The 27,231-nt window shown below is 40.6% G+C and overlaps 1 protein-coding gene and 1 long non-coding RNA gene across 6 annotated transcripts in view; one reads left to right on the forward strand and one right to left on the reverse strand.

Annotated features, from left to right (window-relative positions):
- On the forward strand, positions 1-19,611 carry LOC125333742. 2 transcript variants are annotated; one of them, XR_007206957.1, is made up of 3 exons: positions 13-6,760; positions 15,448-15,569; positions 16,642-19,611. It is a non-coding gene; the product is annotated as an uncharacterized LOC125333742 (long non-coding RNA). The 2 variants fall into 2 exon arrangements; XR_007206956.1 differs by having other exon boundaries at positions 1-6,760; positions 15,448-19,611.
- Positions 17,642-27,231, reverse strand: part of REEP2 (receptor accessory protein 2) — a 20,307-nt gene continuing 10,717 nt past the window's right edge. For 3 of the 4 annotated variants that reach the window (XM_048319928.1, XM_048319931.1, XM_048319930.1), the window contains 2 exons: positions 27,111-27,171; positions 17,642-26,320 (listed from right to left, as the gene is read on the reverse strand). In XM_048319928.1, the coding sequence (XP_048175885.1) occupies positions 26,274-26,320; positions 27,111-27,171 (108 nt within the window). In that variant the 3' untranslated portion in view covers positions 17,642-26,273. Of the gene's footprint in view, positions 27,172-27,231 lie in introns of all 4 variants that reach the window. The other variant, XM_048319929.1, reaches the window with a different exon arrangement.

Here is a 27,231-nt window from a genome sequence, read left to right on the forward strand (position 1 = left end):
CGCCGCCGCAGCGCTGCCGCAGCATCGCCGGTCCCGGGAGATGGGGTCCCCGGCCCCCGCCGGCCCCGGCCAGCCCGCCGGAAGCCCCCGCCGTACTTTCCATATTAGGAAACAACCTTATAAGTCTCGATTCCGGCGGAGGCTTCCCGCTCCTTATATGGCGATTCCGGCCCCGGGTTGCGGGGGGCGCGCAGAGCCAGGCTGCAGCCGGGCGCGCGCGCGCCCGCCCCCCCCCAGGCAGCAGGAGCGCGCGGAAGCCCTGGGCCGTGGAAGAGCGGAGCTGCTGCTCGGGCAGGTGGCACAGGAGCCTCGGGGAGCGCCCGGCAGACCCCGGGGTCGCCGCCGTGTTTTTGCGGGCAGAGCTCCCCCTCGACCCCACCCCGTTTGCTCAGCTCGCACTACTCGCCTCCCCTCCGTCTCCGCGGAGGAGCCAAGCGCCGGCAGCTCACGGTCAGCGGCGCCGCGCCCTCGGCAGCCTCGATGTGGAGGAGTTTTCTGGGTGCTGGCAGCGTGCCCAAGGCAGGAGCTGCCCGCTCCCGGAAATGGGGAATCTCCGGGATTCCAGCGGCCTGCCGGGATCGCCCTGCTCCGCACGCTCCCGACGAGAGCGGCGGAGGTATGTCCGTAGCGCCAGACCGGGGCAGACCCCGGCTCCGTGCGCGTCCTTGACGTAGCGAAAAACGGGGCGCTGATAAACAGAGAGCCCCAGGTACTACATGGCCGCAGCCACCACTGACTTCAGCGCGATGAAAAGTGACAGCGCTCGGGACTCTGCTCTCGCGCCCTTAGGATTGTCCCTTGACACAGCTACAGCTCTTTCCTGCCCTCCCCGCAAGCGATGGCTGCGCCCTACACCGGCTCCGCATAGAGCCCTCGGCCTTCTGCTCGGCGCAACACCACGCCGAGGAGCCGCGAAAGAACACTCCCCAGGCCGGGGGAGCCTCTCGTGCTATAAGTAGTCGCTCGACGCGGCCGCCGCCCCGCCCCGCCCGGGCAGCCCCGCTGCCGGCGCGCGGGGCTTCCCTGGCACCGGGCCAGACGGCACCGGCGACGCAGTGCGGCCGCAGTGCGCGTGCGCGGTCATCGCGGCGAGGGCTTCTCCGCACTGTGCGGGGCTTCGGGGGCGGGAGCGGAGCTGTCGCCTGCAGCCCAGTGTTTCGGTGGGCCCGATGCCGGTGACCGGGCGTGAAGCTCCGCGGCGCACGGTCGCCCCATGGTCGGGTGCGGCGCGGGACTTGCCGGGGGGCCGGCTCGCCGCCGTCTGCCGCAGTTCTGCCGCGGACGGCGCTCCCTCTGCCGCAGAGACGGAGTATAACGGCAGGCGACTTGGCTCCTCTTCAGGTCTGGCCCCGCTCGGTCGGGGTACCGCCCGCCTCCGGGCAAGTTCCGCAGCGCCGCTCGCGGTCGGTTGCAGAGCAGGCTCTTCCCCGCGGAAATCCTGGCGCCGAGCCGGGCCACGTACCGCTTTATGCCAGGCAGCCTTTTTTTGCCGTAGGAAGGCAGCTGTATAAACCACTAAGGCTCTTACCGCCTTTGTGATTTGTGTTCCAGTTGCGAATATAACGGCAGGGCTCTGTCTGCCCACTTTTATAGGCTATTTAGACTTGTGCCGTGTGTACGGCTTTTAACTGAGCTGCTATATTTAGGACCGTGCCTTGTCAGTAACACCATGCAGTACCTCCCACACTGATGCACTTCCACCTTGAAATCAGTGATGGGCTGTAGCAACACAATGCCTCCAGGAAAAACGTGGAAAGCTTCTGCTTATTTGCAGCTCCTATTACCCAACGGCAGCTAATACACATCTGTTCTTTGGTACTTACTCTTTATGGAGAGAAATCGTACTAGTTTTCAGTGCACCAGGCCAAACCTTTCTTTTGAAAATGTGATTCGGAGCTTTTCCTTTTTTAACAGATACCTGCTGCAGGTTTTGTGATGTCCCATACATAATGATTACAACTAGTCTGATTTTCATCAGCATGTCACAGTTTGGAGCTCTGTTAGAAAGGGATGAGTACCAGAGCTTGACTTTTTCTACAAACACTGTAGTTTGTTTTGGCTTCTGAACATCTTACTGACATTGCATCTTCCTTGCCCTCTTTTTTTATTCTATTCCTTTTCAAGATCAGAAAGAAGTGCCTGATTCACAGAGAATTTCATTCATACACTCTGTATGTTAGGCCCAATATTCCTTTACAGATACTGAAATGCATAATTCAGACAAATTTGGGGTTTTTTCAAAATCTAGAATCACAGATGGAAAAATCTATTCCTAGTTTTCTTTTCAACTACCTTCATTTTTATCAATGTAATTCTAATTTATCAATTCATATAAGAGAAAACAAGAGACCTGCTTTAGAGTTGCAGACGGAGCAGCGTAACTAGCTTGAACTGTACATAAGTTATAGTAATAAAGACTATTTTGCAACATTGCACCATTCCGGTGAGGCTTGCTGGCTTCAGGGAAGTACGGGAGAGGCTGTGGATGACTTACAGCCTGTGCGCTGAGCTAGGAAATTGCCTGTTGTTATGAGTTTTCCGAACTCCTCTTCTGTGTTCTATTTTCTTTTTCTGAATACAACATTAGGTATGTAGGGATTATATTGAAGGTATTGTATTTTCACTACTGAGATCCAAGATCTGCTCAGTTCACCTAGCCAGACATTTGGGTTTTTTTCTAGGTAGTACGATTTGAATGTCCAAAGAATTTGCTACAAAGAATAGACCAGTATTTGAATTGTCTTTCCAAAATGGCAGTATTTTAATACATTTAACACTTCCCTTTATGCTCCTAGTGAAAGCACAGAAAATGTAAGACACTGCCATTGGATCAGTCACAATTTTATTTGAAAATTTAACAGCTTTGATTGTGATTGTCTAATGAATAAACATGCGTGATACACTGGGTCTCCTTAAAAGTCCGTCATTATCAAATGTATTTGTTGTCTCTCAATACATTTCAGTGAGAGGAATCCTGTTCCAAAGACACAGAGCACAGAATGCTATGGGGTCTGGGAACGAGAAGAGAGAATGGGGTACTAAGCTCCAAAGTAAAAAATTACCTGAGATGAATCCTTGTTTTTGTTTTGCTTGCTTTCTTAGTAGAGGCTGGTACAAACTATTTTATAGTCAGCCTCAGCATAACTTTCAATGTTTAATTTTTCACCGTGTTTTCATTCATACTAATCTGTTGTGCTATTGTGCCAATAAAAGAATCACTGTGCCTTTATGAACTATGTTTTCACACGATTACAGCTTTATCTCTCAGTTACTTTTTGTTAACTGCTGCTTTCACGATGAGCTTACTTCCAGGTCTTTCCAACTTGTACTGTGACTAAAAGTAAAAACATCACTGTTACTGTTGGCACTGAATTAACTAAGTTCAACTCTGAAAGCAAGAAAAGTTAGCCAACTTTGTCTTTGTAACTTGCCTGGAGTTCTAACATTAATTTTGTTTCAATTAGATGCACTTTTCACTTTATCCACAAACATAGTTTCCTTGTGTCTGGAATGTCCATAGGGATTTTATTTCTCCATAGGACTATAAACAACTTTCATAGATATTACAGTTACTTTCTGAACTAATGCAGTAGTTTCTTTGTAGTTTGACTTAGTGAGGAAAAAACAGTAAAGTACAAAAAACCCAAACAAACAAACAAACAAAACCAACAACTGTCGCTGTTATCCCCAGTAACGGCGAAATCACGACATAGGCAGGTCAGATGATATGGCCAAAGCAGAGCTAAGACCTCATTTAATGAATTTCTCCTCTTTTATAGTGTAGTTCGCAATAAAGAAATTACATGATTGGCTTATTCACTCACCACCTCTCAAGGTGATAGGCTGAGCAGTAAGACACCCATTTCCAAATATTATTCTCACAAGACTGTAAACAATTCTAGTGTTCTGACAACAATAGCAGGTGTAGAAATAGTTTACATTCTTACAAACTGTTATCCATCCAGTCCTCATGAGAACGAAAGCTCTCACAGAGAAGCTGTGAGAAGCTGGATTTCTCTGTTTCTCAGCTAAAGCATGAGAAAGGAAAAACTTCACAAACTACAGAGCTGGAAAATTTCTCTGCTCCTGCCTTTTAGCATCCACAAACAACAACAAAAAAACCCCACAAAACTACATGGATTTCAAAGCCAGGTTGGACAGACTCTTAGGATTCTATAATCAGACACTACGTATACCAGTGGCCAGAGATCTTTATCAAGGACTTGCATCAGATAAGTAAACTTTATTGTGCAGCTCATATTCGTGTATAAAGATTAACTGAATGCAATGTCAGGGATGTAAAATCAAGAGAATGAGAAATGAAGGAAGAGCTTTGGTGCCATTTCTTGGGATTTGTTTTCTGTGTCAGGGTAGGACAACTAACACCAAGGCATGTGACAATTAAATTCCTCATAAGCTTTAATGGAAGAGGAGTCTGATTTTCAGGAAGACTGATAGACTGATGGATAGGAAGTTCTGCTTTGAATCTGAGCCCTTTTAAATTAGCTCAGTTAGATGGATGGTGTAGGCTTCTGCACCCCAGCACTTCATCATTAACAGCTACTGCCTAGATGAAACTGTAGCCTCTGATGTAGGCCTTGAATTCTGTAGGGGAAGTTGAACTGGTGCTAGTGACAGAAAGAAGAATGTTTTCAAAGAGCAATTTACTTGTATGTTCCTAGCACAGTACAGGGAACACATACTGCAAGTAGTGTTACATAACCCAACCTTGAGAACAAGCACAACAACTCTGAGAGCACAGAGAGTGCTACAAGTTGTGTTTATTTACAAGATATCACAAAACCACAGAGGCAAACCAGCCTGACAACAAAAGGTTTGGGAGTTAGACAGCAAAAAAACCAGAAAATTCATCATGGAAATACCTATGAACTCTTAACTATACTGCCTTTCTGCTTAACCTGAAATATATATGCAGCGTACTCTCCCTCTTGTATGATAGCTCACAAAGAAACAAAACCAAAGTGCTTGCTGTGTACTCAATATGTTATAGCAAGGATAGTAGTTTATTGTCTTGAAAGTTTGTCTTCCAGTTCTCAAACCCCATGAATTTGGTTTTTTCCCACTCCTGCTGCAGCACTGGATAGAAAGTAACACAATACAAGACTGTGTTATTACAGCAATCTATCTCACATTCTCTCCAGCCTGTAACAAGAATTCAGAAGATTGAAGTTCCGTTCTTAGATGTCATTTTCCAGTAACCAAGTCAGAGTACATCCTTCTGCAGAGGCAACTGGCTTCCCGCTCACAACAGCAATGCCCTCAGCACGTGCACTTGCATTTGAAAATGACCACTTGCTTGTAATTTTACGCAGGTATCTTTTCTTTTACGTTATTCAGCTTCCTATCTTGTGCTAGCATGTGTTCAAGTGTGTAGGTGTAATCATACACACACATACATACACCACAGCATATATATATATGTTTTTTTTTTTAATTGACAAACCATAGTCAAAGGATATGAACAATTCAAAGACAGATCTTTACCTACTCAGACTGTGGCAGCAAAGGGCAGCAGCCAACTGCAGGACACCATGCAGTGACTGCAACAATCACAGTCACTTTGCAAATATACTAGGTGTTCCGTTAGAGGAGGAAATTCGGAAGAAAACAACCCCCCTTGCACTGCCATTAGTCCTCAGATATCAGATGGACTGGGTACAGCTAGGCTAACTTCTGAGCTTTCTGATTAATTTCTGAGCTTTGTCTTTCAGCATTTCTCCACAGCAGCCCAAGGCTCCTCTTTTCTGTGGAGAGGAAGTGACATGGCACTTGGTAAGCAAACACGTTTCTTCCGTCTCTGCCATCTCTTCTCCCTTTGAAGGAAAACAAGGCAGATTTGCCCAGAACGTTACCGAGACCAGTCCCTGGGATACTTGATACACCTGAACTGAACACTCCAAGGAGCAAGCTAACAACTCTGAAGTGTGGACAGCCAGTGAGCTGTGCCAAGTGCATGACTCAGCTAAAAATGGACTGTACTCAAGTACTATGTCTTTTCTGTAATATCTAAAAAATTAAGAAAAAGAATAAATTTTTAATCCATTTAAAGATCATGGATGCATTTCCTAAGAGATCAAGTTGGTCACTTAGAGAATAAACTCTTTAAATTCCAAAAAATAGCAATTTTTTCCTAATATTTGGCTCTTCCCAAAACAAATTATGGCTTTTGTTTTGACACGTTTGCCGATGGAGCTGGCCAGGATCTATAAATATCATTTTAAATAAGTCAGTGTAAGAGGTTAATGGAAGTTTAAATTACAATCAGCAAGAATATGTTTTAGGGATTTCTTGAGGAGGAGATCAGATCAGAGCAGGTATTGAAGACATTCCTAGTTATAATGCCTTTCTTCATGGATGTTATCAGTGTTCATTCTGTATTTGGTGGACTACTACATGGTGTAAATAAGGTGGTGAACTTCCTCAAATTTGTATCCCACGGCAAATAAAAATACAGTGCTAGGTGTTACTTTGAATCAAAAGGGACTCAAAAATGCACATAACTGTAAATATCTTTCTTCCTCTCACTTATCTTACATGTTTTTAATGCGAGTACACCATCTATCAATATGTCTGGCAGTGAGCTTCTGAGTAATAACTATAATTTGGGGTTTCCATATTGTATTTCTAATTGGACACTTTTTTCTTCCAGATTTCTTTCATGAGTGCTAATATACACATAGCTGCAATCACCTGGGTGAACAGCTATGTTGAAACCACCTACAGCCCTGCACTAAAAAAGGTACTCTGCTCTTACTGTGTCCTTGGTTATAAATCTGTCCTTACAGAGGCCTTGCTGTCATCCTCAGTGACTGTCAAAAGCTCAATAGGCTACAGCCTTTCTCCTCCTCTAGTTTTAATAGTTTTTTTTTATTCCTAATTGTAGATTAAAATGATGCAAATCACTTGCATTTCTTAGACACAATTTTCTAGGTAAGGGGACAGTAGTTTTTGTCTAACTATTCCTCAAATGTCCATCTGTTTTTATTTGAAAATACAGAATACAGAGCAGCGGGGGCAAGGGGGCGAAGCCTCCTTCGGAAGCAAGCTTTAGGGAAACTAAGCTTGCAATTGCTGTGAGTGTCAGTGCTGCTGCTGGCTCAGTATCCATGGAAACCTGATTTCCCATCTTGCTACAGGAATTAATTGAAGATCCCAACACACTTGCTCAGGGAATCACTGTGATACTAATTCATATCCAGCTATGAGGCTCACTTTATTATCTCAGATACTCTTTTCACCAGAACAAAAGGCTCAATTAGCTTTCACCAACTTTAAAAAAAAAAAAAAAAGCCATCCAAATGTTTACCGCCTCAAAACTAGGGCAGAGAACATAGAGGCTACACCTTGGAGACCTACAACTTTCAAATGAAACTTGCCCAAAACATCAACAACAGGAGAGGGCATACAGGAATTCTCTACGCAAATCTCATGTCCAACATGATATACTTACCTCTATTTTTCACCTATGCCACTAGCTGTATTATCTTGGGGGAAAAATTCACTGTCCATGCTTCAGTATCAGAACACAACTTTGTCTTCCACAGTACATTCTTTCCTAAGATATAATGTGCAAAGTTCCAAAGAGAATAAGCCAAAAGGGACCTTTGCTATGGAATATTGTTTCCAGACTTCTCTTTGAATGCTTTTCATTAATTACAAACGTAAGCATGTCAAGTTTCTTCAAGGTCTGCTCCTGGATCATACATCTCTGATACATCTACCTTTGAACTTTCTTTTCTCTTATTTCCTGTTGAATTCCCTAGTTGCTGTCCCCATTCCCTTTATTTTTTCCTGATCTCCAAATCATCTTATCTGCTCTGCAATCTTTTCTGTTTGGACATTGATTTCCTCCATTTTCATCTTTCTGATACTTTGTATTTAGCAGCTGGTCCTTTTGTAACCATGACAACTACATCATATCAGCAAAGGATCTTGCTATTATCCGAGGAACCAGATCTCATTAAATGCCAGGGATGCTGCTTGAACTGATGTTTAGTGTCCTGTACCCAGGGGAGAAGTTTTGTTTGGAGTTTTCTGTATTTTACATGTGAGCCAGGAAAGGCCAATTTCTTATGTTAACTGGTATCCTTCACACAATTGTCCTCCATCTTTTGTTTCCACTATTGAGACATAGAACCTCCCACAAATGACCACTGAAGGCCCACTGAAAGAATGTTAGCACAGGAGAGATGGCAAGGATGTTATCACAGACTGAGCATAAAGTCTTTGGATTAGATCAAAGAAGTTATGCTGTGTTGCTCTGTTACATCTCCAATGCTGACAGTCTATAAGCAATGGGTCTTAAACTGTTAATTCCAGATGCTGCAAAAGCTGCATGTACTTATTACAGAACAGTTTGGGATTTGTGGACATAGCTAAATGCCACTGTTTTCTCTGAATGGTAAATGTAGGCAGGGGAAAAGTGAAAGTAACATTTTGAACTGACTTGGTGGCAACTCAAGACATGTTAGATAAATAGTTAGGAGGATGAAGAAATACCATAGACCAGTGAAAGAGTACTGAAGTACAAGGACTCCAGTATTCTTAAAGAAAATAATTTCCCCTTCTAGCTGGACTTACAAATCACATGCTTCGTTGTATTGTTACTCACCGCCAAGACTGAGGACTCTATCTGTGGTTAATCACTCCTCAATCTCAGGCTGCAATTTCCCTGCAATCAGACTCTTTAGGCATCTAGAGATTCAAATGCTGTCAAAGATGCTAGCCAGATGTAGACTTTCAGAGAGAAGTCCAGGGAGAAATTACTAGGCACGCACCTACATCCCACCCATAGCAAAGGTAGCCTGTCTCTGTGTTTCTCTTCACCCACTGTAAAAACAGCAACTCATTTCTTGCCTCCTTCTCATCACATCAACAAAGACCATCAAGAGCTGTGAACCTAAAGAACTGGGATAAAGTAACACTTCAGTGAAAACACCTGCTTTATGTTCAGAGGCAGTAAGAATACAAGTCGTTTTACTCTTAAGAAATTACTGACAAAACCAGTACAAATTTCTTATACAACCTCTTTTGCCTGTCTCTCTTCACTCAGTTCAGGCTACTAAGATCTTAAAAAGAACCTTAAAAGAAGATGAAGCTGGCAAATACAATTTGGTGGGAGCTTAGGATGAAAGGATGAACACAATGAAGCAATGAGGCAGAAAGTCTAGAACAAACAAGCAAGTACTTTTCTGTAGTAATATACAATGGAACCCAGTGCTGACTGATGCTGTACAGGCCATAAATATGAACAGCTACAAAACGGACTACATAAATGGATCCATTCCTGGCTATTAATTACAATGTCGAAAAGCAGCCTCTGTTTCAGGAATCACCTAATACTATATTGGACAGTGGGAGCAGGAGAAAGAAAAATCACACCGTGCTTGCTTTGTTTGTTATATATTATCATCATCCACTATTGGAAAGTCACGGCCGACAATTAGATAGGTTAAGGAGTCTTGATTTGTCAGTTTTTACAAAGGTAAAGCTCAATAAAGTACAGAAAAATTCTCAAAAATATTGAAGTTCTTGCTTTTACAAAAGGAACAAGAAGGATGCAACATAACTATTAAAAAACCCCCAAACCAACGGAGAGCTAAATACATAATTTCTCAGAATACAAGAGAAGGATCACCATGAAGCAAAAAGGAAATGTATTTTTGTACAATAGCTAACCCATGGAACTGTCGTGAAATACCATGGAGACATACATTGAGCAGATGCAGAAAACATTAAGTACTACGTCTGGTTAGCAACATGCTTCATCCTGGATTTAATTTAAAGAGACTATTCTCCTGTCCCGTCACTGCTCCTTTACAGCATAATCTGAATTAAATCTAGGTAACTAGTAAACAGAAGCACTGTTCACCAGGTCAAGACAATTAACATTCCTTGCAATCATCTACCTGTGAATGACTTGGTACCATCAGAGATACAAACCTCGGCTGGCTAGACCACATAACTAAAGCAATTCAGCGATTGTGTCCTGAGGTTTTTTTGGAAAGGGTTTAAAGCTTGCAGTAGGAATGACAGAAAATAGAAATTCTGTATATTTCTGGTCAAAGGGCCACTTAATAAATCTTTTTTATATAAGGGCCTTAAGAAGCACAAAAGGACAACCCTATTCCATTATTACAGAAATTTCAAACCAATACCTTAAAATCTGAAATGTTAATAAGATAACTCTTATAGCTACTATATACTACACTGAGCATTCTGTTTGGTTTTTTTCCCATATGCAATTACAGTGCTTGCATAGAAATCTTTTCTATGTTTATTTGCCTTTCTTTGCTGTCCTTAAGAAAATAAAATGTTGTGTTTCTCAAAAAGGTATGCACTAGTTCAAATTTTGGTGCTATTCAGATGCTCTATTTACCTGCATTTGTCTAGTGGGTTAGATGTTGGCAGTGAAGTTCCTTCTGCCCTTCAGCTCTTTTACAGACAATCTTCATGCTTCAACTTGCCTCCTCCCATTTTGCCTCTTCAAGCTTTCAATTTTGCTTCTTTACAACAGCTTCTACCACTACCCATATACTCTGGTCAATTGTTTGCTTTTGCTTGGAAATGTTTTGGTGAAGCAAGGTATAGCATAGTAGTTCTACAAAGCTATTTAAGATTATCTCCATACCACTGCAGGCAGCTCCCTGCCCCCTACCTCAGCTTGTTTATCTCTATATTTGCAATGGTGTAGGTGGAAATGGCATTTGCTACACCAAAGGGAACAACATCCGAAAAGGGACAGGAGAACCAATGATTCCTCAGCCACTAATCTAGCAGCTAAAACCTAAGTCTCAATGTTATTCTCTTTCCGCCACTCCTCGCTTTAGCAAATGAAATGTTACTTTTGCAGGCATTTATCAGTCTCACATTAATCCTTCTTTTCTGAAGAATTAAACATCTACTCTTCTTTGCACGTGGTTCAGAAAGATTCTTTGGGACCTCAAGAAGAGTGCTACTGATTTTATTCAACTTGTAAACATGTTCTATCCACTACATGTTTCCACAAAAGTCACTGAAGTGAGAAAACCTAATTTTTCCAGCCTATGAAGCACAGTATTTCTGTTGGGTTCTTTTGTTGTTGTTGTTGTTGTTTTTGTTTTGTTGTTTGTTTTTTTTTTTTTAAAGCTCCTGAAGGGCAACTTAATGCATTGGAGATGGGGAAGGAGGGGAGAACATTTTCACAGAGAACTATTTTTGGGGAATGGAAGTTTTCACTAATGCAGGAAATAGTGCAGCCCTTTAGAGAAGGAAGTCCAGAACAGGTCCACTCCGGTTTCTTATAATAGTTTTGTTAGGGATAACACCAGTAATACAATTACACTTGTCAAGTTTGAAGTAAATTCTCAGATTTCCTTCATAAATAAATGAGTGTTTCAGAATATAGGTACTAGTATTTTCCCTCTCTCATAAGACTGAAAAGTGTACTCCAATCCATCCTTTCACAGAATAAACTGTGATCATTAAAAAAACCCCTGTGATCATTAACAAGAAAAATCAGCTGAAAATGAGCAGCTTCCATTTCAGCCTCCTTGTTGAGAAAAATATTTGAACAGAGTTCTCAGGATATAGAAGTGCATTGATACTCAGCAACTACAGCTAAGAGAACTGGGTTTGTTCAGCCTAGAAAAGAGAAGCTTCAGGATGGCCTAATTGTGGTCTTCCTGTACCTGAAGGGAACCTAGAAGAAAGGTGGAGACAGAGTACTTACAAGGGCCTAGAGTGACAGGACAAGGGGGAATGGCTTCACACTGAAAGAGACTAGGTTTAGATTGGATATTATGAAGAAATGGTGCTGGCACAGATTGCCCAGAGAAGCTGGGGCTGCCCCATCCCTGGAAGTGTTCAAGGCCAGGTTGGATGTGGCTTGTGGCAGCCTGGTCTAGTGGAAGGTGTCCTTGCCCATGGCAGGGGTGGGAATGAGATGATCTTCAAGGTCCCTTCCAATCCATGCCATTTCTAGGAGTCTATGAAGGTAAACTATGGAAATTCAGGACATTTCTCCCTTCCTACTACAGGGAAGCAGTCAGGCCCTGCCTTGTCCTTTCAGTTCCTCCTATACTGCTATTTTCAGACTGGCAAAGTTTTGCCTAGTGAAGATTCAGCTGATGTATATAAAAGAAAAAATGAAGTACAAGAATATAATTAATGAAAACAATGCCACAGATTCACGGGCAATGGAAAAGTTTTCCTGTCTTTTAGGAAAATGTAGAAGTACCTTTAGCAGTGTTTTCATGTATTCAATTATATATGCGATCATATGTGACATTTAACTGACATTTATTTTCTATTTTTTTCTTGCACATCTTTAAAATATATCTGTCTTTGCATATTTGCGCTTGGCAACATAAATACTTGGTCAGTTAGCTCTAGCTCACTTTTTAGATCAACACACCAGGTAATAACTACTTTCGAGCACAGCTGCCTTGAGTTAGATTTGAACCTGCAGCAGTTCTAAATGTTATTGCTGGTTTCCAGAGGTAATAATTATCTTCTGGTTCTAGCATATTCTAAATTCTTCAGGTATTTTATTTTACAAAAAATTAACATACTAAATAATCCCAAAAGCTGTTTCTTGCTAACCAGATATGTTTCACTCTTCATTCAGTATGGTTGAATGAAATGAATTCTAAGCTATTAACATATAAACTTTGTCTCTTCAGCTAGCAACGTATTACTCTTGGATAGCATGTTACTCTTGAAGGTTTTGGGTAACCTTCAGAAAAGAACAGATACAACATCTGTGTCCAATATATAATGATGTGGCTATTGTTGCCTACTGCTCAGCTTTTAAGATGTACAGAAAGAGTTCATGTCTATACTTTTCCATAGCATAGAGGACTTATTATATTACCCAGTGCATTATTAGATTAATATGATCTTGCAGTTAAATATTTCATATTATATATGCAAATCACAGTATGGACAAATGGTTTGATTATATTTGCCCTGAGAATTCCGAATTAATTTTGGAATTCAAAAACATACTCAAAACACCAAGTAAACAGACATCTTTTTAGTAGAAAGAGATCGTTATAGTTACTTATGTTCAAAGAGCTAAAGCCCACACTAAGTGTCAATGTTAAAAAGAGGTACTTAAATTTGAACATTTTATACTCTAAGAAAAATAAAGTAAATTGCAAGGCCTAATTACTAACAAAAAGGGCAATTTTTCTAGTATACATGAAAAGAAATGAAGAAAAAACCCAACTACTTTCTCTTAACTGTTGGGTCTCGTTCAATCTTACATTTGATATCAGATTTTAGTAATAGATTTTTTTTTACTTATCTTCTAGTAAGCCATAAATAAAAACAGAGCAGCTTTGCACTTTCTTTAAGTCCTACATAGCAAGTTACCTGAAAAACAGGTAACTAGAATGTCTCTTCTATTAGCATTCATTATTCTTTGACTCAGCTTCAGTTTCTTCCGTAGCTAAAGGGCCAAGCCAAAACCCAAAAATCCAGAGATCCAGACATCAAAGCAATAACAAAACTGTAGCTATGCAGCTTAAAAAGCAAATAAACAAAGAATTTAATTTTTGACTCAATATTTGAATTTTGTTTGGTTTTTTTGTAAATTAAGCCTAGGTAATCCTGTCCTTGACAACAGCAATTGCAAAGCTGGTGGAAAGAATATTCAAGGTGCTTTGCCATTATGGAATAATCTTGCTACAGAATGAGTCTCTCCCATGCTTTTGATTAGCAAGCTGGTGTCATCTCAGGCAAGAAGGGTTTGCAGCATATTACAGGCTAGCTGTATCTATACTGTATCAAAACCATCTTGAATATTTACACTGATATTTCTGACTCACCTTAGTGTTAACACTGCTATTTGTGGTTCCTGGGTGTCCATGGGATAGAAAACATTACCCTCCTCTCTGCAACAGTCTTCAGAAAACAGTCATTCTACTGTTACTGGTGGGGCAATTTTAATGCATGTGCCCTTGCTTGATACTGTTGAAAGGGTTCTATCCATCTGTCTCTAAATTGGAGAAATATAGTTTTGATAGATGGACTATTCAAAGGATAAGTAACGGGCTGGTTGGCCATGTCCAAAGAGTTACAGTCAATGGCTCTATCCCCAAATGGAGAACAGTAACAAGTAGTGACCCTCAGAAGATCATACTGGGACTGACGGACTTCAACATGTTTATTAATAACATCGAAAATAGAATTGAGTGCACCCATAGCAAGTTTGTGGATGACACAAAAGCTGATCCTTTCTAAGTAGGATCATGACAGGCCTAAGGAGCAGGTTCCATCTCTGCAGTGCCCAGCACGTGACTGACAGGGACCTTTCCAAGCAGGTCCAGAGGAAGCCATGAAAATCACGTGAGATCTGGAACACCTCTCCTATGAAGAAAAGCTGAGACAATGACATGGTCTGGCCTGGAGAAGGCTCTGTGGAGACCTTATTGTGGCCTTTCAATATATAAAGGGGGATAAGGACAAGAGAGACTTTTTACCAGGGCTGGTAGGGACAGGACAAGGGGCAAAAGTTTTAAACTGAAAGAAAGTAGGTTTAGAATTGGATATTAGGAGAAAATGCTTTCCTGTGAGGGTGGCTAGGCCCTGGCACAGGGTGCCCAGAGAAGCCGTGGCTGCCCCATTCCTGGAAGCATTCAAGGCCAGGTTGGACTGGTCTAGTGGAGGGTGCACTGGATGGAGGGGCTTGGAGCTAGACGATCTTGAAATGTCCGTTTCAACCCTAACAATTCTATGAAATGCTGTGTTATATAGAGTACAAATATGCAGCAATGCATCCATAGAGTACTACACGCACACTGGACCTGGTCTGTAGCCCAGTCCAGATAATGTTGCTTCTAGAATTCCTGTAATTTGCAGGTGAGTAAAGAAGGGAGGGAAGAGCAGTAGTTGTAGTTTTCTTGGATTTTTTTTGCTTTATCATTTACTATAGTATTTTCAGTTACCATGTATGCTATGAAACAAATCAAATACTTGAATTGAAATCTAATAAACCCATTAATTTTAGACATGTCGTGACAATGAATTCCACAAGCCAGCAATTACAGTGTTATAGACTTGTTTATGGGAGACAAACCTTTGGCTCTTGCAATGAAAACAGGTCAATTCACTTTTTCTTATTCCCAGACCAAGGAACCCCAAGGAATTAATTCTTATAGAATACAAGAATTTGACAACACTTCCTCTTGTACTTCTTAAATAGGAGGAAATACAATGTGCCTATATTGCACTCACTCTGTTAACATTCCCATTTGCACTTCCTTTTATTTTTAGATATCCAACTTCAGTGGTACATGAACAGTTTTTTTGCATTGCATTCAATAAACATTAAATCCTTTGACAAAAAAATGTCACAGACATTTTAACTACCTAATCTCCTGCCCTACCTCTTCAGCAAATTATTGTTCCTGAACATATATTTTTTACCTTTTATTTCTCAAGGTTGATCAACGTTGTCAAGGTGACAAAAATTCCAAAATAAAGCACAAGTCTTGCTTCAAAGAAAATCTGAAGGCAAAATTTACTTCAGAGTATTGAAAGATAAACCAATGCTTAAGTACACAGTAAGCTAAAATTCACAATCTTCCGATAGGACAAGTCTCATAGTAGTTAGAATAATGGCAGACTTACAGGGTTTTCTTCGTCTTGATTGTAAAAGCTGAGGAAAGAAGTGTGATTGTAATAACACACGAACACATCGCTAGAAGCAAGGTTCCCCTCCTACGCCATGACTGAAATAGCCCAAATCTGGACTGTATCCTTATCTTGATTTTGGGTTTTCTTAAATTGTTCTATTATCGAATGCTAAGAATTTTTATTGGAAGCTGAACAAGAACTCTAAAATCAGCATGACTGAAAATTCATTGCTGCTTCCTCATTAATATGCCAGAAGGACTGTCTGACATTTCTATGGAATGTCTGTGCTCTTGGGACTGATGATTCAGCGCAGAACTGCTTGGAATTTCTACAAAAGTTCAGCCCTCCTCCCTTCTCAAATGACTTCATTTTACCAACCTGTCAAGCAAAACTAAAAATAATGGGTTTGTGTGCAATTACAAGGGGAAGGATGGAAATTTCACTGCACAATGTATTAGGTAACTCATTAGAAAGCAGAAGCTGCATTTTCAAAAGCAGCATGAAATATATCTCCCATGTTTGATTATTTTTTTCTGCAGTTAGGAAAAGAAACTATGCTAAAATTTTAAGGTGCATAGTAATGCTCAAGCTAAAGGAATATGCAAGTAAGATTTCTGTGCGATCAAGTTGATGAAATTTGTTCGTTGCTTCAGTTTCATGAAAGATAAGGAAAAAACTGTTTAGGGCTAGCAACTCACAAATTCCGTGGTAATTTCCACTGAAGCCTGCTAGCCCAGGAGAAGAAGAGGCTCAGCCTCAAGAGTTGCCAATGATTCTAATAAACAGGCAAACTCAAAATCCAAACCCAGGGCAGCTCATTAACTGCTCCTGTAATCATTCTGCCCAGGTCAACTGCTGTTGGATCAAGTGGGGATATGAAATGTCACAGACATATAAAAAGAGGAAAATGACCACATAATTTTTGCATATGCCCAGAAGTATAGGCAAACACTTTCTATTTATTATATGAACATTTTGACTTTCAACTGCTGTGTTTAGGAATGACCAATCTGAGCTGGCTGAAACTAGAAGAAAATCTGCTTCCTTCATGAGGACATCCACAGAGATGGAAAGCTGGCAGTAGGGGTTGGGACTACTAAGGGTCTTTAAGGGTCCTTTCAACTCAATCCAAGGTATGATTCTTTGATTCACAGCATTGGCAGGAAAAACTGACAGCAAAGGGGTAAAAAGAGAAAGGCTCCACCTACACAAGAGTCTACTTTGGGGAGGGAAAAAAAAAAGCTAGGCTGAATTTCAAATTCAAAAAGGATTTCAACTCAATTCAAACAGACTCAGTCCATGACTACTGTTGTGAAGTTCCAGCTAGAGGCCACAGTTCATCAGCTTCAGACTTATGTTATCCAAAACACTAAAACCCTGCTAGCTGACTTCCTCTCTTATCCCAGCCACTACAACTGCTAGCTCTCAGCTACCCACTTTACCCACTAGCTGGGTCTATGGAGGGCCAGCTGTTGGTGATGGCTACAGAAAATTCTTCTCACAGCCCATTTTTAACTTGTAATTTCACACACCCTCCACCTGTTGTCTGTACCACAGGTTTCCCAGCTGAGTTCTTGCTACCTGCCCTGCAAGACAATAAGTTATTTTTTGACCACTCTAATATTTCATGCCTAGGTATAATAGCTATGTAGTACCGACTAAACATTTATGCTTCTGCACATGGACCCAGAAACAGATATTCACCATTCTCTAGCTTTGCACATATGAATGTTTTCCAACCTCCATCCTCCCCAAAAGTTATTTGCAATTACAATTCAGGCAGGTCTCCCAAATGCTTAACAGCAACAGTATTTTATTCTGCAGAAACAAAAAGGCCACCCAACAAATACACTTGTGATATGAATCCAAGTCCTCAGTTAACAGCTGGGAAGTGGACACAACCTGACAGGCAACATTTAAGTGAGGAAACAATGCCAGGAGAAACCAGATTCTCAAAATTTGCCTTATTTTTACATAGCAGAAATAGCAGGACTCTGTATTCATTTTCGTATCTTTATTCATTCAACAATGGAGAAGGGGAAAGGCAGAAGACTAAATACATAAGACATGAAGATAAACTAAAATTATTTAGGAGCACAATTTGAGAAGATAACAAAACAGCATTTAAAAAATAATATTCACAGGCATCAGTAGCAAGAAACTGGAGCATGAGGTGGGAGAAAGGTATGTAAACTCAACAGCAAAGAACAAAAAGCCATACCTGCAAGTCATAAATCTATAAGCCTATTCTAATGACACATGTAGATTTAAATTCAAATTATCAGAGACACTTATCTGTCAAAATAAAGTGGAAATAGAAAGTGAATAAATAACCTCCAGAACCTTTCTGCCCCACTGTCTTGGGGTGACACCCACCCACATCAATAACTCAACCTTATCACAACAACTTTTTCTTTAGAGGTGCCATCATATACTTGTGATCAGTTGTGCTTGGAGCACCACTTACCAGAGAGACACGCATGAGACAGTAGCAAGAAGCAGTGTTCAAAATTTAGTCCTTAGATGATGCCTTTTTGGTCTCATCATCAATCTTCAGCAAGTTGACACAGCCTGAATATAATGAGCTTTTCCAAATGCTTTTTAACCCCAATAGAAGGGCTGTCTTTCCGTGTTTATGACCCTGATGCCTCAGAAGGGAACTTTTCCAGGAAAGCTACTTCTAGTGGAAATGTCAAAATAATTGAGAAGAGAAATAAGGATTAGTTGCCACCCTATGGAATGAGAGCACATCTGCATTGATAAAACCATTTATATTATACTCTGGGTAGAAATGGAAGATAAGCAATGGGCCCTTTAAAATAGGTTCTTCAAAAAAGAGAATGTTAAAAGACACCTAGGAAGAGTCCAGGTATTAAAGCAAGCACAACACAAGATTTAAGTTTTGTGCATTCAAGTCATTATACTACAGCAAGTAACCAAACCTAATGACTACAAAAAATTAGTGACAGAATCCAAACAACTCTCCCTCCCAGGAAAACTCCATTAACCCAGTCATTTAACACCACCGTGCTTCAGCACACGGGTAAAAAGGTGACAGTGTCATGACAAGGCATTTTCCAATGTGTGTTTAATTCCAGACTGCCCTCTGGTCATCAAATAGACTGAGCAGTACCAGAGACAGGAGACTGCACTAGCTGAACGTACTCCCCGTTTGGGTTGGCCTTTTCTCTGCTTTCCCTTTTCGGAGGTAATAGCCTTCCTGCACTATAATGGCTCCATGCATCAGTTACTGCATTCTTGTGGTAAATAGAGAATAGTCACAACAGGTGGCTTTTACAAAGATGAAGCTGTTAAATGCTGCTTAATTCTACTTAATTCAATATATTCATTGCCCCAAATAAGCAAGTGATAGCAGCAATGTTATAATTTCCATTCAGTTTCTAGATTCCCCAACAGAGCCTAGGAAAAACAAAAAGCTTGGAAAAATCTGTGGCTTGGCTTTGGCAAAACTTATATCCACATACTTCCTATAAAACCAACATTGAGTGTTGACAGCAAAGAGCCTTTACATTATCTCTATACTGGCAGAGATAAATACACTAAATACAAGGCTTAGCCACAAAAGCACATTCCTGCCTCCCTCAGTAATAAGTTAATTTCTTATAACTCTTTAAATCATTACTAAATATTTCATACAACGCAGTACACGCTCTTGGGATGGGGCATGTCAGGGCAATCCACAACTCATTCTTGAAATTTAGCACCTGCCCAAAAGCACTGCGTTGGTTTACCTAATTCTGATCATATGATGGAAAAATAGAAACATATTGAATATATTTTATTCTTCTTGGTTTTTTCCCCCCCGCAGTCTGACACTGAAGAATCCCCAGGACTATTCTAGATTCTATTCCTCTTTCCTACAGAAACCTCCTGGTATGTCCTGGATCCTCCTGCAGTCTGCAAGTCTCCATCTCTGCTGTTGCAAATAAAAGATTTTCTCAACATTGGGAAGAATCTCTTACTGTTTCATTATGTTCCTACTAGGATTTCCATGTATTTTCAAAGTGAAGGTAAAATAACCTATGTTCCTCTTGCTGCTTCCTGCATAACCTTCTGGAGACTCAGCCACTCCTCTGTTCTGCATTGCCAGGAAACTTGCTGAGGGCATGCTCTGCCCCAACATTAATGAAGACAATAGGTCTAGCCCTGGGGTATGCTGCTAGCTGCTGGCCTCTGATTAGACTTTCTGGGACTGATCTTCCCCCTTGGGCCTGGCCATTAAGCCAGTTTTTTCTCCACTGCACAGTCTGCTCGTTCAGTCTGCACTTGATCAACTTTTCTATGTAAGAATATCAAAATCCCTTGGACCCATATGATCTTGTACGGTTAACAAATACAAAAAGTCAGGTTCTTTTCCTGAAATGTGTGCATCATTAATTAGGTCGTTGACTTTAAAAAACCAAAACGAAACAACCAACCAAAAAACCAACCAAATCTGTCTGTGCTTCAGAATGCTAACTCTCTGTTGCCATGGTCACAAATTACCATAGTAACATTAGATACATCTGTATTTTTAGATTAAAATTGCTTCTCTTTTCATAGAAAATAGATCCAACTGAAAGAAAATACTCATCCTTACCAGGAAATACTACTAAAATTCAGAGTATAAAGTAGAGCAACACCCAGCAATTGGTTAAGTGCAAAAGCAGTGGGGCAAAGGGGGAATCACAAACATTGCTGTTTTCACAGCTGCTTCCTGCAGCTAGAAAATGGTTTGAATGTACAACTACAACAACAAAAAAGTGAGGACAGTTATTCTGTAACACTATTGTCTCAGCAAGCCTCACTGGATAGTAGCTCAATTAGAATGCCCAGAAAGCTTAAATAGACTTTTCAGTCAGAGGTTAACAGCAGTATTATTTCATATTTCTCCATTAGAGCCCCAGCTTGTTTTCCCCCTCATCCCAAGGAGGACCTTCATACACAGGAAATATTGCTGTTCAACTGTCATAATTGAACTAACCGTTATCAGACGTGTCTGCTCGCTCATGTTCAGTGATCTTATGTTATGCTTATACCCTCTGGTGGACAAAAAGGAATTCACAGCCGTCCTTGTGCCATACTGCCTTTAGATCAGCACTGTGTTAATGGGAACTTTGACATTAAAATGCTGAGTCGAACCCAAGCATCTCTAATTTCTGGACTTCATGTAAGATCCTTCAATCGTCTTTACCTGGTTAGATCTGTCTCAGCTTTCCCCACTTTCTTACTGGGCTGTCATTCAGCCAACACTGTCCCAGACAAAGCTCAGCATGCCTGAATTTAGACTTGAATTCATGATTGAATGCCAAAATTAAAATTCCATTTATCTCTACGTGGCATTCACAACATTTGAGAAATAATCTAACAGAAGAGCCAGAAATGAGGAGTCCATTAACTCAGTGCTTTCCCAAGTAAGGCAGCAGCATGAACACAGAAGGTCTATATTCAGTACTAGGTTTGATGATCAGGATAATTTCTCTCCATTTTATAGTCACCAAATTTTTTTTACTTCTTTCTTTTTGGTAAGTTAATACGCATTACTTGTGATAAAAACTTAGTTCCCTGGTATGTAAAATTTATATGCTTGCCATCTAGACTTACTTTCCTTCCAAACTTGCTACAAAGACCATGATTGAATTCCCTACCTTTGTAAGTCAGTACAGCAATGTATTCCCACTGCTGCCAGAAAAGCTTTAGTGTTTTACATGGTCTCAGACAGTAGTATATTACAGAAGACTTGAGCTTTTGCTCCTTCAGTGTTCACTTATTTTTGCAGTATTCCCATAAATGTTACTTCTAACGTTATCTGGCTAAATGCAGACAGAATGCCCTTGTCCAAAGGGTCTGCAGTAAGCACGTTTCAGCCAGAATGCACTGCAAGAAAAGGGAAATATATCAACCTATGCTCTTTGCAACAGATGCTCAGATTCCACCTGCGAATCCAGCCTTAGGCCTTGTTGTACAAATTACGTGTATTAATCTAGGTCATAGGTTTGAATAACGAAAAAAGGCTAAATTACAGCTCTAATACAGTACATTTCCTGTCTCCACAGTCAGTAAAATGGAAGCCACCCCTTGCTTAAAAAGAGTAAACATCAAAAACATAACCAATTCACAGAAGAATAGAAGCTCAGAAACAGCAAGAAAGCAACAGATTGCTTGCAAGGGCCTTTAGGCAAAGATTATAGGCATATAAACAGCAATGACCTAAATTTACCTGCGAAGTTGCCGAAAAACCCCCCACCAATTTGCCACTGTTTCTTTTTGCTTCATATTATTTTATTTCCCGTTCTCATCAGAAGCAGAGCACTGGAAATTCTGACACTGAATTTTGGGATTCTACAGATAGCTGTATGTATGAGCATAGCTAAGTCCAGCATCTGGTTCATCCAAAAACGCAGGCTTTGGCAAGGGGCAGAGGGTCGAATTTCCCAGGCAAACATATCCTCTGAAGCTTCCTGCTAGTGCTTCTCCAGCATAACACATCTATGAAGTGATGAGAGATACTTGGTATTCACCTGGTCCTTCCTGCAGATCAGTTGCTTGCTGAGCTAAAAGTCAAACTTTATTGTTCTGAAGGGATGAAAGTTTGAAGCTCAAGCCCAGTTTAGAAGGCGAGGGGTAGAAGGAAAGGGAGGAGGGAGGGAGAAAGGGAGACAGATTGACTCTAAGAGAGAAATCAGGCTCAAAAAAGAAATCAAGCTCTTATTTGTAGAATGCACAGTTTAAGTGTTGCTCAAGGCTCAGGAAGTTAGCAGTATTTACTGGACAACTCTGTACTATACACAGCTCAATTTTTACTCTAATTCTCACAAGACAGGTTCTTAGCTGCTATGCAGTTACTGTCTCAATTTACTGTTAAAGCCAGCTGTTTTCACAACTTACTCTGCATACCTCTTAAGATCTTTTTTGAGGCCTCTAGGCTTTTTAACAATACCTATAAGGAACATGAGTTATGTTCATAGTGTCTTGCAACAGTGCCATATTCCAGATGAAAGGTGACCAGAAAACAATTCTCCTCGGTAACACTAAAGCGCATTTCCATACAGCATATGCATTTCTGCACATATTATCAGCTCTTAAACATTAAACTCAGTAGGTTCCAGAACAGAAAAAGTACACGGGAACTGGCAGTGGGTGGCCCTGAGTCGTGAGGTTGAACCACATGACCCCCAGAGGTCCCTTCCAACTCTTAACACCGCTATGGTTCTACAAGCTCATGTAACTTCAGAATACTTTCTTGTTTTTTCACATATCGGACTTTGCAAGACAACTCAGAAAGCAGCACCACAAGATGCTTCAGCCAGATAGCACATTACAAATTCCTAGTGGCTAAAGCAAGAAAAGCTACAGTACAGACCAGTTACACAGAGATGTCATTCAGCGTCTCCTCAGCAAGCAGTAATGTGACAATACAGTGTTCCCATTAGAATGCATGATAAGAATACAATTTTTTTCCCTAGATTTCTCTCTTAGGGAATAATCCACACTTGCCGGTGTTATATGCAACTTTGGAAGACAGAAAGGAAAAATCAGCTCAATTCAACAGCTGCTCTCAAGCATACAATGACTCTTCACAGTTAACTTGTGAGCCTCCTTAATACAATGCTATGCGTAGATCAGAGAACCAGCAGAGTTCTCCACAGATATCTTACTTTCCTCTTAAGGCACTAAATTTCCTACTGATTAAGATGGCACAGGGTAAATAACCATTTCTGGAATGTTGTGGCTCTCTAGAAATCTTGCTTTTCAAGGAACTATATTGTGAGGGAGTCGTACTTCCAAGAGGGATGTATAAAAGAAAGCCCAGCACTGCAAAACCACAATGAACAGAAATCAATTCACTGAAATGAGGAAAGGTGACACTTCCCCAGAACAAGCTTCACAATTTTAAGAACACCAGCACCCCTCTCTATGTATACGTTCTACCTACCAAGAAGATTATTCTAGTTTAAAAGGAATCAGTCCCAGAAATGTAAAGCTGGAGAATCACAAACTCAATTTTAAAAAGTAAGTAATAAAGATGTTTAGGTAAAGTGTAAAGGTTTAAAACCTGACAGTTGTTCTTACCCACCACGGAGGATTACTGCCAAACAAGAAAACATTTTTCCCTTTTCTGCAACAAATCATTACATTTCTCAGACAAGAAACCACATTTCGCTATTTTCTTTTCCAACAGCAGAACACTGACTCGTACTACTAGAAAGCATGAAAGTAGAACATTTCTTTTCAAAAGGCAGTCATGGCTTCAATTTTGTATCTCATGGTACAGGTATTTTAGGATAACTTTTAGGCACACAAAGTTTGACACACACATACCATCCTCTTCAGCCCCTACCTTCAAGTATCATTTTCTTTTACTGCATTTCTCTCTGTGGCCAGGCATATTAGGAAAAGGTTCTAAACATTTACTGAACACAACAGGTTCTACTGCTAGGTGAAGATTTAACCAGTCGCTTAATTGCACAATGAAGCCCACAGATGATACTGAAGAGAAACTACATTCCAGCATTTCCTGCTGAAAATACCGAACAGCAGCTGATAAAAGCATTTTATCAAAACAGCACATTCAGCGTTCTCATTAACAAGAGAATTTCTATGCAAGACAGTGCCATCCAATGCAGAACTATATCTAGAAACTCACTAAGAGGTCACGTGGGTGGTGGTAGATCTGCAGTGGCTTTGATCAAGCAAAGCACAATCTAGCAGTTACATGTGTACTAGAAGAAGAAAACAGTATCTATGCTGAGACACTGTTCTTGCTCTGGGTAAGTTCTGCTGCTTGGCATCATCAGCTTCACATCAGCTTGACATCATCATCACACACTATATAATAGTCTTTCACTCTACCGCAGACTCACTCTTGCAACTAAAAGCCAATTCCCCCATGTAAAAAAAACTCAGAGTAAAATTGACCCATATTTACCCGCAAGCTAATGACATCAAGCATCAATGCTAAGTAAAAGCTACTTAGCACAGGACCTAACTCAGGAAGACAAAGATAAATCCGAATGCCAGAACCGAATCTTCAGAAATTCTTCCTGTGCTTCAAAGCAGAAAAGCCACTACAAATAAATGGATTCTGGAGAAGATTCTGGAAAGTCACTCTGTGGAAACCTAGTAATCACAGACTACCACAATGCATGCACGAGGAAAGGGCAAGAAGATCAGCACAAGGGGAGACTTGGCTTCCAAATCAAGTCCCTCACAATGATTTACATAAATAATTTGCTTTGCAAAATTTCAGTTAAAAAAAAAAAAAAATCAAGAAACACAGTCATAGACATACTTGGTATATAGAGAATAATGGTTCTCTTAGTCAGTACAGTAAAGTCTAGGACAACAATTCCTCACAACTGGATCTTCCACATAATCATGAAAGATTTTTATCTTTTGTCTGGAGAGAGGAATTTCCTTTGGAAACAGAAAGTATTCCTGCTTCAGGACATACATTTGCATGTGCTAGTAAGACATGAATATGAAGTTTGCTAATAAACTAAAAAAGAACAAAATAATTGGGTTTTTTTTGTGAAACTCAGAACCAAATCAAGGATTTTCTACTGGTTTCTGGATAAGGCCTTATAGATAATTTAGAACAAATACTTCTGACAAGATGCAAGTTTCTAAAATGGTCTGTAAAGACTTAAATTTTTAAAAGCTACAAACAGTAGTAAACCCAACTTAACTGGCTTCCTGAAATAACCGGTCAATTCAACAGCAAACAATTTGCCACCAAGACAATGGGAAACAAAAAATTCAATCCTAATCCTCAACTTTATAAACTTTTGAAAGGCTGTTCTCTGGGACAGAAATACTTGTGGAGCATTAGCTGCAGAACTGCTTCTATACCTTGTCAACAGCAAAATACTGGGCTCTGTGAAGAATTCACTGTCATTTCAGAGATGTGACAGCTAAAGATGTGGGACACAAACACCTGCATGTAGGAATCAGGTTCCTTTGATAACTAATTTCAGTGAAAATTAAGACCATTCATTCAGACACACATCTATAATGGTGCACCTTCATTATAGATCTTGACAACAAGAACCCTACTCATAAATATCATAAATTTTCATTGACTCAGCTGGCATGTGTACAGGGGATCTCCCCTTAACAACAATGTTCAAGAGATCAGTAGGGCTTGGCATGATGCAAATTTTCTCTGCAGCACTGCAATTTCACTCCCACAGTACATATTCTACATTCCTTGTAGTTTTCTGTCCCAAGTGTTAAATATTGCTCAAGTCTCAGGACACTGATAAACACGGCAAATATCAGACAGAAAATTTGTGCAAGGGCTGCAGCAGGATAAAGCGAGAGTACTGATTAATCACATTACTGTGCCCTAGTCCCTGCTTTTTATCCCCCATGAAATCCTGAAGTTAGCGGAACTCAGCTGTTAATAAATCAACTGTTTCAGTTCTCATGTCTTGAGGATTGAATCTCCTAAAGCTGAGAGGTGAGGGCTTCTGAAATTCTTAAGTATGACCACAGACTATTTTGAGACAGATTTTCCCCAGTCATCTGCTAGAATAAAAGAATTTGACTGCAGTAACAAGCAACAAAATGACATGAGTTCAACCACTAAATGGCAAAGCGAGTACGCTTGCCATGGGACTGCATGGGACTCACCTCATTCTGATGCTCTCATAGGAGTCAAAGTGAGCATTAGAACCTGAAATAAAATTCGAGCAGCTTCAAAAAGAGCCAAAATCTTAAAGATGCCAAACTTTCCTTCTCAACAGTAACTCCTACCTACTCCATCATATAATGTGCATGTAATAGCACATTTCCTTTATTAATTTTTCCAGTTATCTCCCTTCACCTTCCAGAAAAAATAAAATAAAAACCAATCTCTTCATCTTCCAGTATGAGTAATGGGAATCTAGCATATACCTCCCATGAGCCAATCCTTTATGTTCAAAAGCACTCAGCATACATCACTTCAGTCACTTTCTCAAAGGGGATGGACACATCAGGTATGGTCCATTCTTAAGGAATATGCCTCATGGTGGGCACTTCTTAACAACACACAGCTGCAGAAGAATACCCAGAGCAAGATAAGATATTTTAGGGAGCCACCCACCCTGTGGAACTCCAGTGTCTAGTATTTTTCCAGCTTCTGTGCAATGGATGTCTCTAACCCTAGTCAGTTCTTCCAGCAAAGAATTCTCAACTAGGGTTATACAGTGGGAATTCCAAAGCAACTGGCTATGTACAGACATATCAGCATTCCCTCCAACAGAGAGATGAAAAGGAGAAAATTCCTGAGGATTTGTATCCTCTACTCTGCTTTCTGAATCCCAGCCTCCCCCTTGCCTTGGAATGAGCTCTATAAAGCAGTATCTGTTATGTACAAGAATCTCAGCTCCCTTCCTTTGGAGAGTTTCCCCATAAAAGTGAAAGGCAAATCCCAGGACAGAGACAGGTGCTGGGGAGGGGGAGGTCGCCTTAGGATGACTCGCCAGAAGCAAGAGAGCCAGCAGCTTTCTTCTTAGGGCGGGCTTTTACACTTCTTACTGGAAGCTGAGGAGAAAGAAAAAGAGGCATCTTAGGCTGGTTTATTTTAACATCTAAGTATCTAAC

The sequence above is a fragment of the Corvus hawaiiensis genome, chromosome 15 (genome assembly GCF_020740725.1).
Source record: "Corvus hawaiiensis isolate bCorHaw1 chromosome 15, bCorHaw1.pri.cur, whole genome shotgun sequence".
Taxonomy (NCBI): Eukaryota; Metazoa; Chordata; class Aves; order Passeriformes; family Corvidae; genus Corvus; species Corvus hawaiiensis.